This window comes from Gymnoscopelus microlampas, assembly GCF_963454915.1.
Source record: "Gymnoscopelus microlampas genome assembly, chromosome: 16".
Taxonomy (NCBI): Eukaryota; Metazoa; Chordata; class Actinopteri; order Myctophiformes; family Myctophidae; genus Gymnoscopelus; species Gymnoscopelus microlampas.
In genome coordinates this window covers 35,186,967-35,200,459 of record NC_139953.1, presented here as the reverse complement: position 1 = coordinate 35,200,459, position 13,493 = coordinate 35,186,967, and the positions used below count along the sequence as shown (strand labels likewise).

General features: G+C 42.6%; 2 protein-coding genes across 2 annotated transcripts in view; both read right to left on the bottom strand.

The window, feature by feature from the left end:
* Positions 1-13,493, bottom strand: part of LOC311063661 (uncharacterized protein) — a 159,269-nt gene that overhangs the window by 57,149 nt on the left and 88,627 nt on the right. The gene's annotated exons all lie outside the window — the stretch shown is intronic.
* Positions 11,842-13,493, bottom strand: part of kcnk10a (potassium channel, subfamily K, member 10a) — a gene marked incomplete at its 3' end in the record, with an annotated part of 30,083 nt that continues 28,431 nt past the window's right edge. The window contains exon 7 of the mRNA XM_084083437.1: positions 11,842-12,549. Within this exon, the coding sequence (XP_083939563.1) occupies positions 11,842-12,549 (708 nt within the window). The remainder of the gene's footprint in view (positions 12,550-13,493) is intronic.

Sequence of the window (13,493 nt, the reverse complement as noted above, 5' to 3'; positions counted from 1 at the left end):
CAGATAGTAAAGCTCACAAAGTGATGCGACGCGTAATTTTCAAATATTCTTTGCACAAAATATGTTCAGATGGAGGTCCACACAAAGACAAAGTTTGAGAACCACTGCCAAACAATTCTATCTCAAATATTTCAAAAATCACACCCTGTGTGAAGGAAGTGGTGCCTTTGATGAGCCCCGTATTGATGTTGTCATCAATATTTGTTTATAGCCCAGCCAATAAGAATGTCCGGGTGTCCGGACACCCGGACAGACACACGGACACACGGACAAAGTCAGATATAGAGCGGTTGGCACCGCTAAAAATACTGAATGGATTGCCATGGAATTATCTGAGCATGAATCCCAGAGGATGGCCCCTACTGATTTTGACCCCATAGCCTTTCGTCTACTCTAGTGCCACCATTTGGCCAAAACTCCCAAACAGGAGTGAAAGTGACTTGTTGGATTGCCATGGAATTAGCTTATCACGTCACTATGACCCAAAACCCCAAAAAAAAGACTCACCATCTCCGGTTTACTTCCCGTATCGGCGTGAAGTCGGAGGCCGCCTTTTTAGGAGGCCGGAAGCAGGTTGGAGTCAATTATTTCCAATGGAAGAGTGAACGTGAACACAGCTTCCGAACGATTATTTATCCCCATGGTCACTGAACTAAATATTGGACCCGATCATCACAAGCCACATAATCTTCCCAAAATCTTCATACTAAAACAGCTTTTTACAGGGAGACAAATCATGAGAAGATTTACTTTATTATCGACCTTTCTCTGTCCCAACAAACACACTCTCGCAGGATTTAGCACCAGTAAACATCGGACATTCGCAAGAACAGACGGCACACACTTAGGAGACCATTTGTAGGATTTGTGTACCATTTTGCCTCTAGTGGTTCCAGTTTGGATGGTGGAATTTCATAAATTAACCATCTTTGCACTCAGGCAGGCATAACCATAGTTCTAATCCCAATGCAGCTACACCCAAATATGGAGTGTGTTGTCTAACCTCAATGCGTCGTCATGGCATCAGGCACAAACAAATCAATTAGCTCTATATATGGGCACAAAAGGGGGCATGCCCATATACAGTACATCTATGCTCATATTGATGACAGTATAAAAGGGACAAGGATTTACAGATGCAGAGGTCTCCATATATATGGGCATATCGGTCAGATCGGCCGTGTAACGTAGGTGTGAGAGCCGCGTAGCGGCCCGAACCTCTTAAATTCACCAAGAATAGAGACTAACTTAAGAATAAGATCAAGTATAACATGATCAAAACTTTCAACAGATTTCTTCTGTAATTCAGACAGCCAAACAAAAAAACAACATGGACACAGGATACTGTAGTGGGCCAGCAGGCAATGTGATTGTGAACTATAGAACCGGGACTACATTTTTAGATTTTTATCTAAAGCTATAAGGTGATGAAACTCAGGAAAACACTTTAGGGTGTTTCCACCGGTCCCTAGCTGTTAATTAAGGAGGTGTATTTGTATGTGTAAGGCTGAGAGGGAAATGTGTTAATTTCAGCCTAGGGAACCGTATAAATAAAAAATAGAAATCTTAAGTTTATGCATATAATGTGAGAACCTTTGGATAACAGAAGAAGGTAGATCTTTCACCCAGCTGATGGCTGCTTAGTGGGGAGTTGTTAAGGATTAAAGAAGCAAACCGGCGACCTTCTGATCTAAGCTATATACGGCCCACCCCACTAAAGCTGACTGGCATTTTGTTATATCAAAGATGGCTATTCTGTACTTCATATAAAACAGAGCATAGCATTAGTTCTGGCAGGATATGATAGTCAAGCCTTGCCTCACCCGCTGAGTATCAGCGTATTCCTGCCAAACCCATGGGGTTGGCTTGGCTCGCTCCGCTGTCATTCTGTCATTGGCCATTCACGTTATTATGGAGCACTCTTAATAATGCTTCATCTGGCATATTCCTGCCGCAGTATAAGAAGCTAGTACCCAGGCTCCTTCTTCTTATGCTCGTCTGATTTTATCAGTGTCTTTGTCTGATGCGTGATGCCATTGTCGCTGCTGCTCCGCTCTGTAGTAACCATGTCAGAATCTGTCTACTCACCAGTCACATCTGTCTCTCTGACTCAATTCCTTTCCATCTGTCTCTCTGTTTGTCTGTCTCTCCTCTCCATCTGTCTTGTCTGTATCTCTGTCTCCATTCTGCCTCTCCTCTCCATCTGTTTCTCCGTGTCTTTGTGAGGCGGGTGTCTGTCCACTGTCCACAGCTCTCCTCTGAGACACAGAGCAAGTAGACAGAAATGGTGCCATCTTATTATATAATAAGCATTAGTGAGGAACAATTATATGAAGATAGGTTGAAAGTGGGAGATGTGGTCCTTTAACATTTTCCAAAATGATTCCAATTTATTATTTTCAAAATAGCTGATCAACGTCGACATCAACAAGCATCAGAAGTTGTGACTTGTAGATTGTCTATTTTCAAATACCCAAGCATACAGTATAAGACTAAAGTGGTAAAACTGATTTTGATGCTATCCTATATTCAAATTGGGTTTAGGGAGGACCGGCCGGACGGCGGGCCGGCTGGATGGACGGACGGACGACCTCTGACGCTAACCTCATGTCACCATGACTCAGCTATGTAGGAGTTATGATAATAGCCATATAGTTATGATAATAACTATATAGTTATGATAACAGCCATATAGGAGTTCCCAATGCAGCTACGCCCAAATATGGAGTGTGTTGTCAACCTTAATTTGTCATCATGGCACATTGAGGACAAGGACAGACAGATACAGAGATCTCCATATATGGGCATAAAAGGACAAGTAGCCTACCGACAGATACATATGGCATATGACAGTATACCGGTATATGGCATATCAGTCAAATCGGCGGTGCGACATACGTTTTTTGGGGCCGCTATAGTATTAACCTCTATCTAGTATTAACACATTTTGCTGGGGACCCCCTGGAACCCTCTAAAGGACCCCAGTTTGAGAATCACTGCTCTATCCACCTCTCTGTATCTCTGTCTCGCCTCTGTCTCTGCCCTCCATCCACATCTCCTTCAACTCCCCAGACCTGCTATTCCTCCATTATCCACCAGATGCCCTCAGACCTTCCCTCCTCCTTTCCCCATCACCTGACTGCTCCCACATTCCCTCCACCTCACATCATTCCCCTCAACCAATCACACACAAGGGCCTGTGACACCCTGCGGGGGTCTTTTGCTTGCTGCTCTCCCTGCCTATATGGCCTTCCAATTATGCATATGGAAGGGCAGAGCAGAGCCCTGCCACCACTGAATATTGCATTTACACACATTTGAGTGTGCAATTAAAATGTTTCGCTTTGACGAAAGTGGTCCTGACAGAAATGACATTTTGCCAAATTGCCACTGCAGGTTCAGAGGTTATAGTACGATATGGATTCCTTTATGTAGCCTAATGATTACATTTGCATATTGAGAAGAAAAATATAAATGGTTACTAGTCTATACCATATCATTTTAATGGAGGCAATGAATGCCTACATTCTTCACAGTTGTACAGTCAAAAGCCTGATGTATATGTTACAGGTACCAGGATATGGCACCTAGTAGCAGATATATATTACCTGGAAAACAGGTTAAAGTGGTTTGGAAGAATTAGAGACAGTGAAACGTGGCCTGTTTCCACCGAGTCTTCTCTCAGTTATTCACATAACACAATTACGATACAAACCCTAACTGTCTACTGCTTGCATTTGTCCTTTTTACTTTAGTATTTACCCAGCATTTAATACTGCACATTTTACTCAGCATGTGACAATACTGCACTTTTTACTGTCTATCTAGACATATTGACATTCACTTGTTCATAGAACATTCACCACTACATCAAAATCAAACAAAATACAATAACCATTCTTTTCAGTTCAATTCAAAATAAACACACATTGTAACCTCTTGTGTCTCTTATCTGCATTAACACTTCCCACTTGCATCTAAAGTGAAATTTTATACATAAGATGCTCTAAGCACCATTAGGACTTGCATATATCAGTAACAGTAATAATACCAAATGAACCTATTTACATCTGCATGTTTTACAGCTACCTGGTTTGATACCATTTCTCTCAAAACCGTTAACACTGTTCACAATATACATACACTAAAAAATAAATGGAGCCAGCCACTATACAAATCAAAACACAAACCTAACAAAAAGAATGGAGATGTGACACCCAGACACTTTACAATTAACGAGGCACACGACGGAGCAACGTGGTGGACGCCATTACAAACATTTCAAACAATGAGACACTTTTCAATCACTCCTTTTACACTTAAATTCGACCCAAAAGTAAACACAGTAAACTCCAGACGTTACATAAACAACAACAATCATTTCTGTGTGCTTTGTGAAGTATTACCCACCTGGAAAACAGATTAAAGTGGTTTGGAAGAATTAGAGATAGTGAAACATGAGCTGTTTCCACCGAGTCTTCTCTCAATTATGAGAAGAACCAGCAGCGCATGCGCATTGCGCACTAGACTACCTCAACGACAATCTCTGCCACCTATTGACCAAAGTTATTATTGTTTTGGGGTGAAAACATTATATAAAGACACACCCTGGGTTTGAAAGGTAAATAAATCACAATCACACTAATGTGATCACACTTTAGTGGGCATCACATACTTTGTCCAATATGACAGTGGTTCTCAGCTGTGGGTTGGGATCCCCAAGGGGTCCCCACACGATTTGAGGGATGACAGTGACAAAATAGAGTGACAATTTAAGGACTTTTAAAACCTTTTTAATTCCTAATTATATTTTTTTATTAAATGGGATGATTACTGCATCAAAAGTAATAAAAAACTGGTCAACATTGGCCAAATTGTCAAATATCATAAGAAAGAGGCAAACATCTTGAAAATAGACGATCTACAAGCTCGTAGATCTTGTAGATCTGCTATTTTCACAATAAGCATCAACTATGATTATTTTGGGGGGTCACAGCCTCAAAAGGTCGAGAACCACTGCTAGGCTATATGACAGTGTTGTGCACCGTAAAAAAAAGTCGATACGCAAGCTCACTACGCGCTGTGAATGCAATGCGTTGTGAGCTTGTAGGCCTACTGCTGTTTTCAGTGTGCGACACCGTTGTGTGACAAAGCATAAATGAGGCATTACACAGCTGCAGAGTGTAAGCGCATTTCACTGTTGTTCAATACCAAAAACTGCTGCCAAGATAGAAACTGGAGCCCAGTTTGTTTTGGTGATGCTGTTGTGTTTGAAAGCACGTACTGCACAATCCATCAAACACAGAGTCCAAGCCTCTTGAATTAACTTTGAAATTGATCTGTGTGAACTCACTTGACGTTGCCACATTGGCCTTGGTTCAAAATCCAGGACAAATAAGGGCAATTAGATTGAACAATCCATTTCAGAGCTGGAGTTGATGCTTTTACCTCTTGTGACTCCTGTGAGCTGCCAGGGGTTCAGCATATTACTGGAACACATTTTAAGAGGACACTTTCAAAGCTCCTTATTCATCCCAAGCCTCGCCAATCGTATGAAAGGGTATAGAGCGTGCCAAAAATCCTGAAGGGGGCGTCAACAAGTGTCTTTTGGTAGCAGCGGACATCTTTGAAGGGTATAAACCAGGTGATTTTCTTTGGTTAAAATAAGTGTTAAATAGCTCTATATTCTGATAGTACTCATTGCTATAGAGTGTTTGTTCAGTAAAAGGAGTCTTGTCTCTCCAGCTCTTTATAACACAGAAAATGCATTTTCGTTTCAGTTTCAGTTTCATTTTCAATTTTATCCAATCAGGATAGAGAACTCAATCAGGATATAGATTAAACAAGTGAAATTGGAAGTGATGACACTAAGAAATGAGCAGACAAAATTGGAACTGGAACACTATAAAAATGAAGCTTAAAAATTGGTACTTTCTCCTGATTGGCTGAGATTTTGACACCTACCGGAACATTTATTTTCTGTTTATTAAAGAGCTGGAGAGACGGGGAGACTACTGTTACTGAACAAACACTCTATAGCAATGATTACTATCAGAATATAGTGCTTTAACCTTTTTTTCATTTCCGCCTGATTTGTCTGTCTGAAAAAAAGTAATTTTTGTGTCAGAATGTTCTGAGCATATCATGGGACTTGTGATGAGTGGCTCCCTCCAATATTTACTTCAGTGACTATGGGGCAAAATAATCGGTCAGAATCTGTGCTCATGGTGATTTCCCCATTGGTCTCCTAAACCAGTGGTTTTCAACCCTTTTCATATCAAGGTACATTATTTATTCGGCATTTGAGCCACGGACCACCATTTGATGGGACCCAAGACTTAGAATATTTTGTTATTGTTGGATACGTGATCAAACGCTGATCAAAATAACAATTCTTTAATTAAGTAAATGCAGATGTTTAACAATAATTTAACTCTTGAGAGCTAACATGAAACCAAATGGACCCGTAAGGGTCCATTTGGTTTAATTTTACACTCTCAAGAGTTAAAGATCTAGCTATAAGGCCCCTCTGCAGGCCCCTCCGGGCGGTCATCAATCACCCTGGCTGTCTACTGCCAATCAACCCGTTATCTTTCACTCCTCCACCAACTGTGCTTATCACTCCCGTTCGCTGGTCCTGCTCCTCTGCCTTCACCTCTATCCTCTGCTGGCTCATAAAAGGCCTGGGTCTGCATGTGCCACTGGCCGCCCACTCTTTCTCATCCACTACACTTTTGTGCTTGTGCAACCCATGTAAAGTTTGAGTAAACTTTGTATCGATTCTCCTACCTTTTGTATACTGTGTGTATGCCCTGGTACTGATAAGACAGGGGCATCTATATATAGAGCATCACGTAGGAGGGTTTTTGTTATAGCCTACACACTAGGTAAGGGATGGTTGACACTTTTGTACTTTTTGGACTCTTGTTAGACTGCGTAGTTAGGCAGGCAGGCTTTTGTTTTGGTAACACTTTATGATATGGCTAAATCAGTCTGTCTTTTGTTTTCTAACTTGCCTTGTTTAGCTTTTCTTTTTCTTTTATTCTTTTTTCCCCCCAGCACATGTGTCCCTCGGCTTGTGGTTTATTATATTGCCTTGTAAATCTTGTAAATACAGCCTCACAATACAGCACCTTCTTGCACCTGTAAACTCTGGTTTGGTCGCGTGATGGGCGCGATGGACAAGGATGCTATTATCGGCTGAACAAGCTGGTGAAGAAGGCTGGCTCAGTACTGGGTGAGAGGCCAGACTCACTGGAGTCTGTTGTGGAGAGATGCACACAGAACAAGATGCGGGCCATAGTGGACGATGTGAGTCATCCTCTCCACAACATCTTATCTAGGCAGGCCAGAAAAGCAGTCGCAAGGATCTGTTCCGTTCGATGCTCTGCAAGAATGAACACTTTTGTCCCAACACCAATAAGCCTCTTTAATGATGACCAGCCACTAGGCTCATGAACTGGACGACTAGTTTTAGTTACAGATGGGCTATGTGCAATAACAAAGGCGTATTATTCCCAGTGACACCTTTTTAATGCTTTTTATGCTTATTCATTGTATAATTGTCTTCTCTCAGTTTTAACCTGTGCCCCCTCTTTTTGTGCTGTGTTTTAACTAACCTTAGTGTATGCCTGTATGATCTATGCTATATGGGATTCCTGAATTTCCCTTGAGGGATTAATAAAGTATCTATCTATCTATCTATCTATCTATCTATCCATCTATCTATCTATTTATCTATCTATCAATCTATCTATCTATCTATCTATCTATAGACCGTGCGCTCAACACATTTTAACCCAGTTAAAAGCATAAGAGTTTGTATGAGTGGCCAACAAGAAAAGGCTGAGGTTAGACTGGGCAGAATAAGCATATTGTGCGTTGCTGTAATGTAAAGCAGGCTGGTTCAGGAAAATGACGTAATGTATTTTTTTAATCTCTTAATGTAATCGTAATGAAAAAGCAGACCTTGATAGTACATATGATACCATTGACGTTGAAAAAACCTATTAAAGGAAGTGAATTAAAATGGATCCTTTTATGTTGTACCTTATTTCTAATCTGTTTGCTGTACATAGATATCTACACAGAGAGATCTCTGTACGGTCCTGTGTCATACTGCGCTGCTGCTACTGTATGCTAACAGAATTTCCCTTGCGGAATCAATATAGGCCTATCTATATCTCTCTCCTCTTGCAATACCACCCTGTTTCTCCACAATCAATGAACATTGACACCCTGCTCATGTTGCTTGGAGGGGATTATCTGCGATGTACATGTGACAACAAGGTTTCCATAATGGGTTGTCAAGTCAGGAATTAAATGATGCAGTTCTGAGGAACAACTCCCGGGAACTTTTGGAAAGATTGGCCCCAAAAAAACCTGGAGGGGGTTTATTTCAATGCGAGAGAGGTCACTGCCAATGACAATGAAAGGGATATAGTCCTCTTTCCGGTGACTGTGATAGCTACATCGCTGAGACAGATAGGGGGTAGCAAGATATAAAATCTCTCAAGGAAATTGAAGTCCAACTGACATGCACGTGCACTATCTCAGACACATGCACGCACGCACGCACGCACACGCACACGCACACGCGCACACACACACACACACACACACACACACACACACTCAAATAACAAAAAAAAAAAAAACTCAAATAGCACTTCATTCAGTGATCTTTATTTCCAAAAGGCACTCACTACATTTAATGTACTGCCTGGTTTATACTCGGTTGTATGCCGTGTTGCATTCCAAAAATAGCCCATCTAAAAGCTCACAATTCGTCACACGTTGTGAGCTGATGGATCTGCTATTTTTGGTGCGCAACATCGCACACAGCTATGTATAAATCCTGCATAATGGTTGCAAGTTAATACCGTGAACAACGTCCAAATACTCATTGTGTGTAGACTCTTGTTGTCTGTGCCGCCTCACGGCAGCCAAAATTAAAGTTAAAATAAAAAATCCATTAAGGAGTGTCCTCTTGAAGCAGGTGGTGGTGATGGTACAATCAATACCATATACATCAGAGTATTTCTTTTCTTTTCTTTTTGCAATATAGCATGCTTTTGGGAATTCCACATCATAAATTTAGTTTTATTTTTTTTCATAAGCATTAAAGTTTTTTTGTTTGTTTTTCATCATTAGAAGCATTTTTATAAAAAAAAACACATTGATAGTTCTTTGACGCTGCATCCACACTATAGGCTAACTCTGTACCCAAAGTAATGCACACAATAGGATCTGAGACAGTGTAGTATATAGTACTATGTGGAGTTTTGGTGTGAGTATATTTGTGAGGCTTGGGGGGGAGGGGGTAGTGTCTGAATGAGTGTGAGCAAGGTGATAAGTTATTCAACCTCACGTCCTTGCAGGTACAATCAGAGACCAAGCTCACAAACCGTTATGCATAACATAGTCATTCCCATTAGTACTATGAAACTTATGAAAATGTAACTGTACTTTGCAGACATAAACGTGGTGCACTTGGGTCAAGTATGGTGACATAAAATGCCACCGTTAGCATACTGCTTCAAAGCCATTGACCAGCACTTGCCTCCAAAAACCTCCAAGTCGTCCATCGTTTCGTTGACGTTCGGCCAACGATTATAGGATCGTACCGCAACCTGCATTATGGCTTACTTAATCGTCCAGTTCTGCTGCCTGAATCTGTCACCCTCAGAGCGTTGCCTTTCTTTTTCTTTTCTTTTTATTAAGTGTGAATGCAGCATTCAGTAGACACATTAGCAACGTTGCCTGATTTATACTTGGTTGCGCAGCCAGTGTCGCGCACCAGAAATAGCCGATCTTCAAGCTCACACTTTGTGAGCTTGTAAATCTGCTATTTTCGGGGTAAGCACTGTATAAACCAGACTTTAGGACAAGCCCTGAGATTGTTAGTGTTAAAAGAGGTCATGATCTAGGTAGCATATTGGTACATTGGACCATGCACAGACGACATCGGGCGGCTTGTTTATGTAAAGTGGTTTTCATTCATTTTTGCAAGTGCATTTTTCAGCAATTTAGATTCTGGAGTTGAAACAGAGCAAAAAAAAAGACGTGGGAACAAACACATTGTGGAAGAGTTATGTTTAACGACGACTCATTGGGTGTTCCGCCATTCAAACTCTTCCTCTGTGGTGTCCATTTAGTGCTTGTCTGACTCGGAGCATGGAACACAGCGCCAAGTCAGTGGTCCTCCTCGTGCTCATGTCAGTACCGATACACATAATCTTCAAAAAGTCTGCTACGGAATTTTAATTGCTTCGCCTCACTGGCCTGCATCCATACTGGCACTTTTTATATCTTTAATGTCACATCCAGTACAATTCTCATTGACTATTATTCTTAATTATTTATGCCAAGTGGTTCTTTTCCATGAATTTATTGCGTTGTCTGCTCATTACAACAAGCCCATGGATCTGACATCAATTGGCAATCAGGCTTGCCTTATGCTTGACCTCGCTATAGCAGACAACCATTTCTCTTTCAACTGTAAGACACTGTAGAAGAAAGGCTCCCGCACACCGTCTTCAAATGCAAAGAAGTTGATTTGCCTCGGTCTGCCCCGTGGCCTGCTCCCAATGGGACGTGCCCAGAGGACCTCCCTAGGGAGAGCCCATGAAGCGTCTATACCTTTTTTTTTACCCGAAATATTTTAACTGCCTCCTTTCTTTCCACGGGTAGGAGCAGCGGCTTTACTCTGAGTGTCTACAGAGTGACTGAATTTCTCATCCTATCCCTAAGGGAGAAGCCAGCCACTCATCTGAGAAAACTCATTTTGTCCGCTTGAATCCGCAATTTATTCTTTTGGGTTATGAGCCACACTTCATGAGCATAGGACCGGATGGGGGATCATATCTCCACGCTGGCCTTGGAATGCTTTGGGATCCCCAAAAGATGAGGTGGCTAATGTGGAATGTAAGTCTGGAGCTCTCTGTTCCTGTGTTCACTGTTGCCCCCACGACCTGACTCCGGATAAGTGGTTGAAGATGGATGGATGGAAGTTTAATTGCAAACACAACGTTTCAGACCAGAGAATTAGGTCTGGTCGGTCTCTGGATTGAAACGTTGACATTCAACTTGCATTTAAAGTCGGTATGCGAGAGTCTTTCTTCTACGTTGATCGACCCTTGGTCTCCTGTCGTTCTGTAGGTGTGCAAAAGCAAATTTTTAACTCTACCCGACCCATCATTTGGCATAGTATAAGCCCACAGTACAAACCTTAGCCAGTCTTACCGTCCTTCCTTGGAACAGACCTCATCCTGTAACTCAAATACGCATCCCTCAGATCATTTGGGCACAGTGAATACTTGAACATTACAGTATATATCGCAGAAAGGGACACGTGTGTAGCCCCTGCTTAAGCACACAGAGGAATAAGAACATAAGGCACATTGCGGTGGTGTTTAAAACCTCCTGTGTCTACACAGTAAAATCGTTAGTGCTAATTTAACCCCAGAGAGTGTACAAATGTGACCTACATTCAGGGTCCGTAGAGGATTTGTAAAAAGAAAAACATTTTCTTAACCACTCAAGCCCTATGTACTTTGTTGAACAACAAATAGCGAGATTAGCCAGTCTACAAGATTGTAGGTCGCTATTATAATTATTGCTATTTTTTTTGTTCGAAATGAAGATTTGTGGTTAACATAAATTTTTTATTGTACAATTGTTAAATTGTGATATTATCAATTATAAAATATTATAAAAGCAAAGGCTAGGATTTACCCGTCCTCTCCCCCAGGTAAATCCAAGCCTGCCTACATTTGTACACTCTTAAATTAATAACATTGATGATTTTACTGAGTAGGAGTGAGGGCGGGGCGGGACGGCCTACGGGTCGAGCTCCACCTCCATCTGCACCTCTTTCTCTTCAAGTGTTATTTCTTCTTCGCTCTCGTTTTCTTTGGTCTGTGGTGTCGCCACATAGCCGTTCAGGGGCTTGCACACCTCTACGAACAGCGGGAATTCGGACAGGCTGGTGTTGCATTCCTTGTCTTCGATCTCATCCTCCCCTTCGTCCTTTGCCCCGCTCCCGTCCTCGACAGGCGGGGGGCTGCAGTTGTAGGTGGGCGTGCTGCAGTTGTAGGTGGGCGTGCTGCACCCGAAGGTGTCGCTGTGCGGCCGCTGGTCTGGGATGTTCTTCTTCAGCTCGCGGTTACGGTTCCGCTTGGTCAGCTTGGTGACTGAGCCCAGCCGGTTGAAGATGTTGTCCTCGGAGGTGGTCTGGTGGCTGCTCTCGGAGCGGCTCGGCTCCAGCCCCTTAAGGCGCAGGTTGTTCAGCTTGATGTCGATGCTCTCCTGAGACCTCTTGAAGCGGTTGGGGTCCAGGCTGTTGAAGGCGGCGCGGCGTTCCGGCGAGAGCATGTCCAGCGAGACGGCGCGCTGGTCCAGGCCCAGCTGCCGGCGCTCCATGCTTCGGATGGTGGCGGCGCGCTGGAGCTTGTCGTGCACCTCCACGCTCATGCGCCGTCGCGTCTCCCGAAACTCAGCCTGCACGTTGGCTTTCCATTCCACTGCATGGGCCTTGATCTCAACAACCTAGGACGTGGGGGACAGTGATGTCAATAATGCATTTGACATTCACAGCTTTGTTTACAGGGTTTATGCTCAATTCACAAAAGCAGAAGTATTTAGTTCCCGTGTTCTGAGAAAGCGGCGAGGTTCAATGCATTGCCAATGGAGAGGATTGACCGCCGCTTTCCCCACCATGGCAGGAGGCGGCGCTAGCAAAAAGCAGAGCGCCAAAATTGAGAAAGGTTCAACTTTGCTGCTGCCGCTGTGTGGTGAGACAGAGCCGCAATAGCAAGTAGCAACTGCATGGCCCCTTTCTTAACAAAAATGTATGGCCGTGAGCTTTCCTGTCTGGCGCAGCTGTGCTTCTCTTGATGTACTCGGAGCAGCGAAGCTCTCACTGGTGCACAACTTGCTTATTTACAAGGCTTTCACTCATGGCCTCGGACAAGCCCATTGTATTGCATTTTGTGATAGAATGAGATAGAATTATTCTAACAGTTACATACAGCACTATGAAACCTGGTCTCTGTACACCAAAGCTATAAGAATTCATCGATTATCCAAAACAGTCGTGTCGAGTCCAAAATGTGGACCATGTCAATTATCAAAATAATAATGTCAATTATTATTAATAATAACATCACTCTTTTTTTGTTCATGGTGTGTGTGGGTTAGGTTTCCCCGTGGTCTGTCTCCATCAAATATTGATCTCAAAGTTACATTTTTACTTCAAATATTGCTTCTGTGGTATTGGACAAATGTAAAATTCTGAGACAAGGCTGGATTCAGCTCCAATAGTATTTTTATTACCACCGAATGACGTTTTGAGCCGTAGTAGCTCAGAGCCACTTTGGCTCGAAATGTCACCCTCGAAACGTCACCTTCGTAATAAAAATACCTTTGGGAGATATTTGTTCTTAATATTTGTCTCTGCCCAGCACCTGGCTTTTACCTTTGGATCTGTGTGC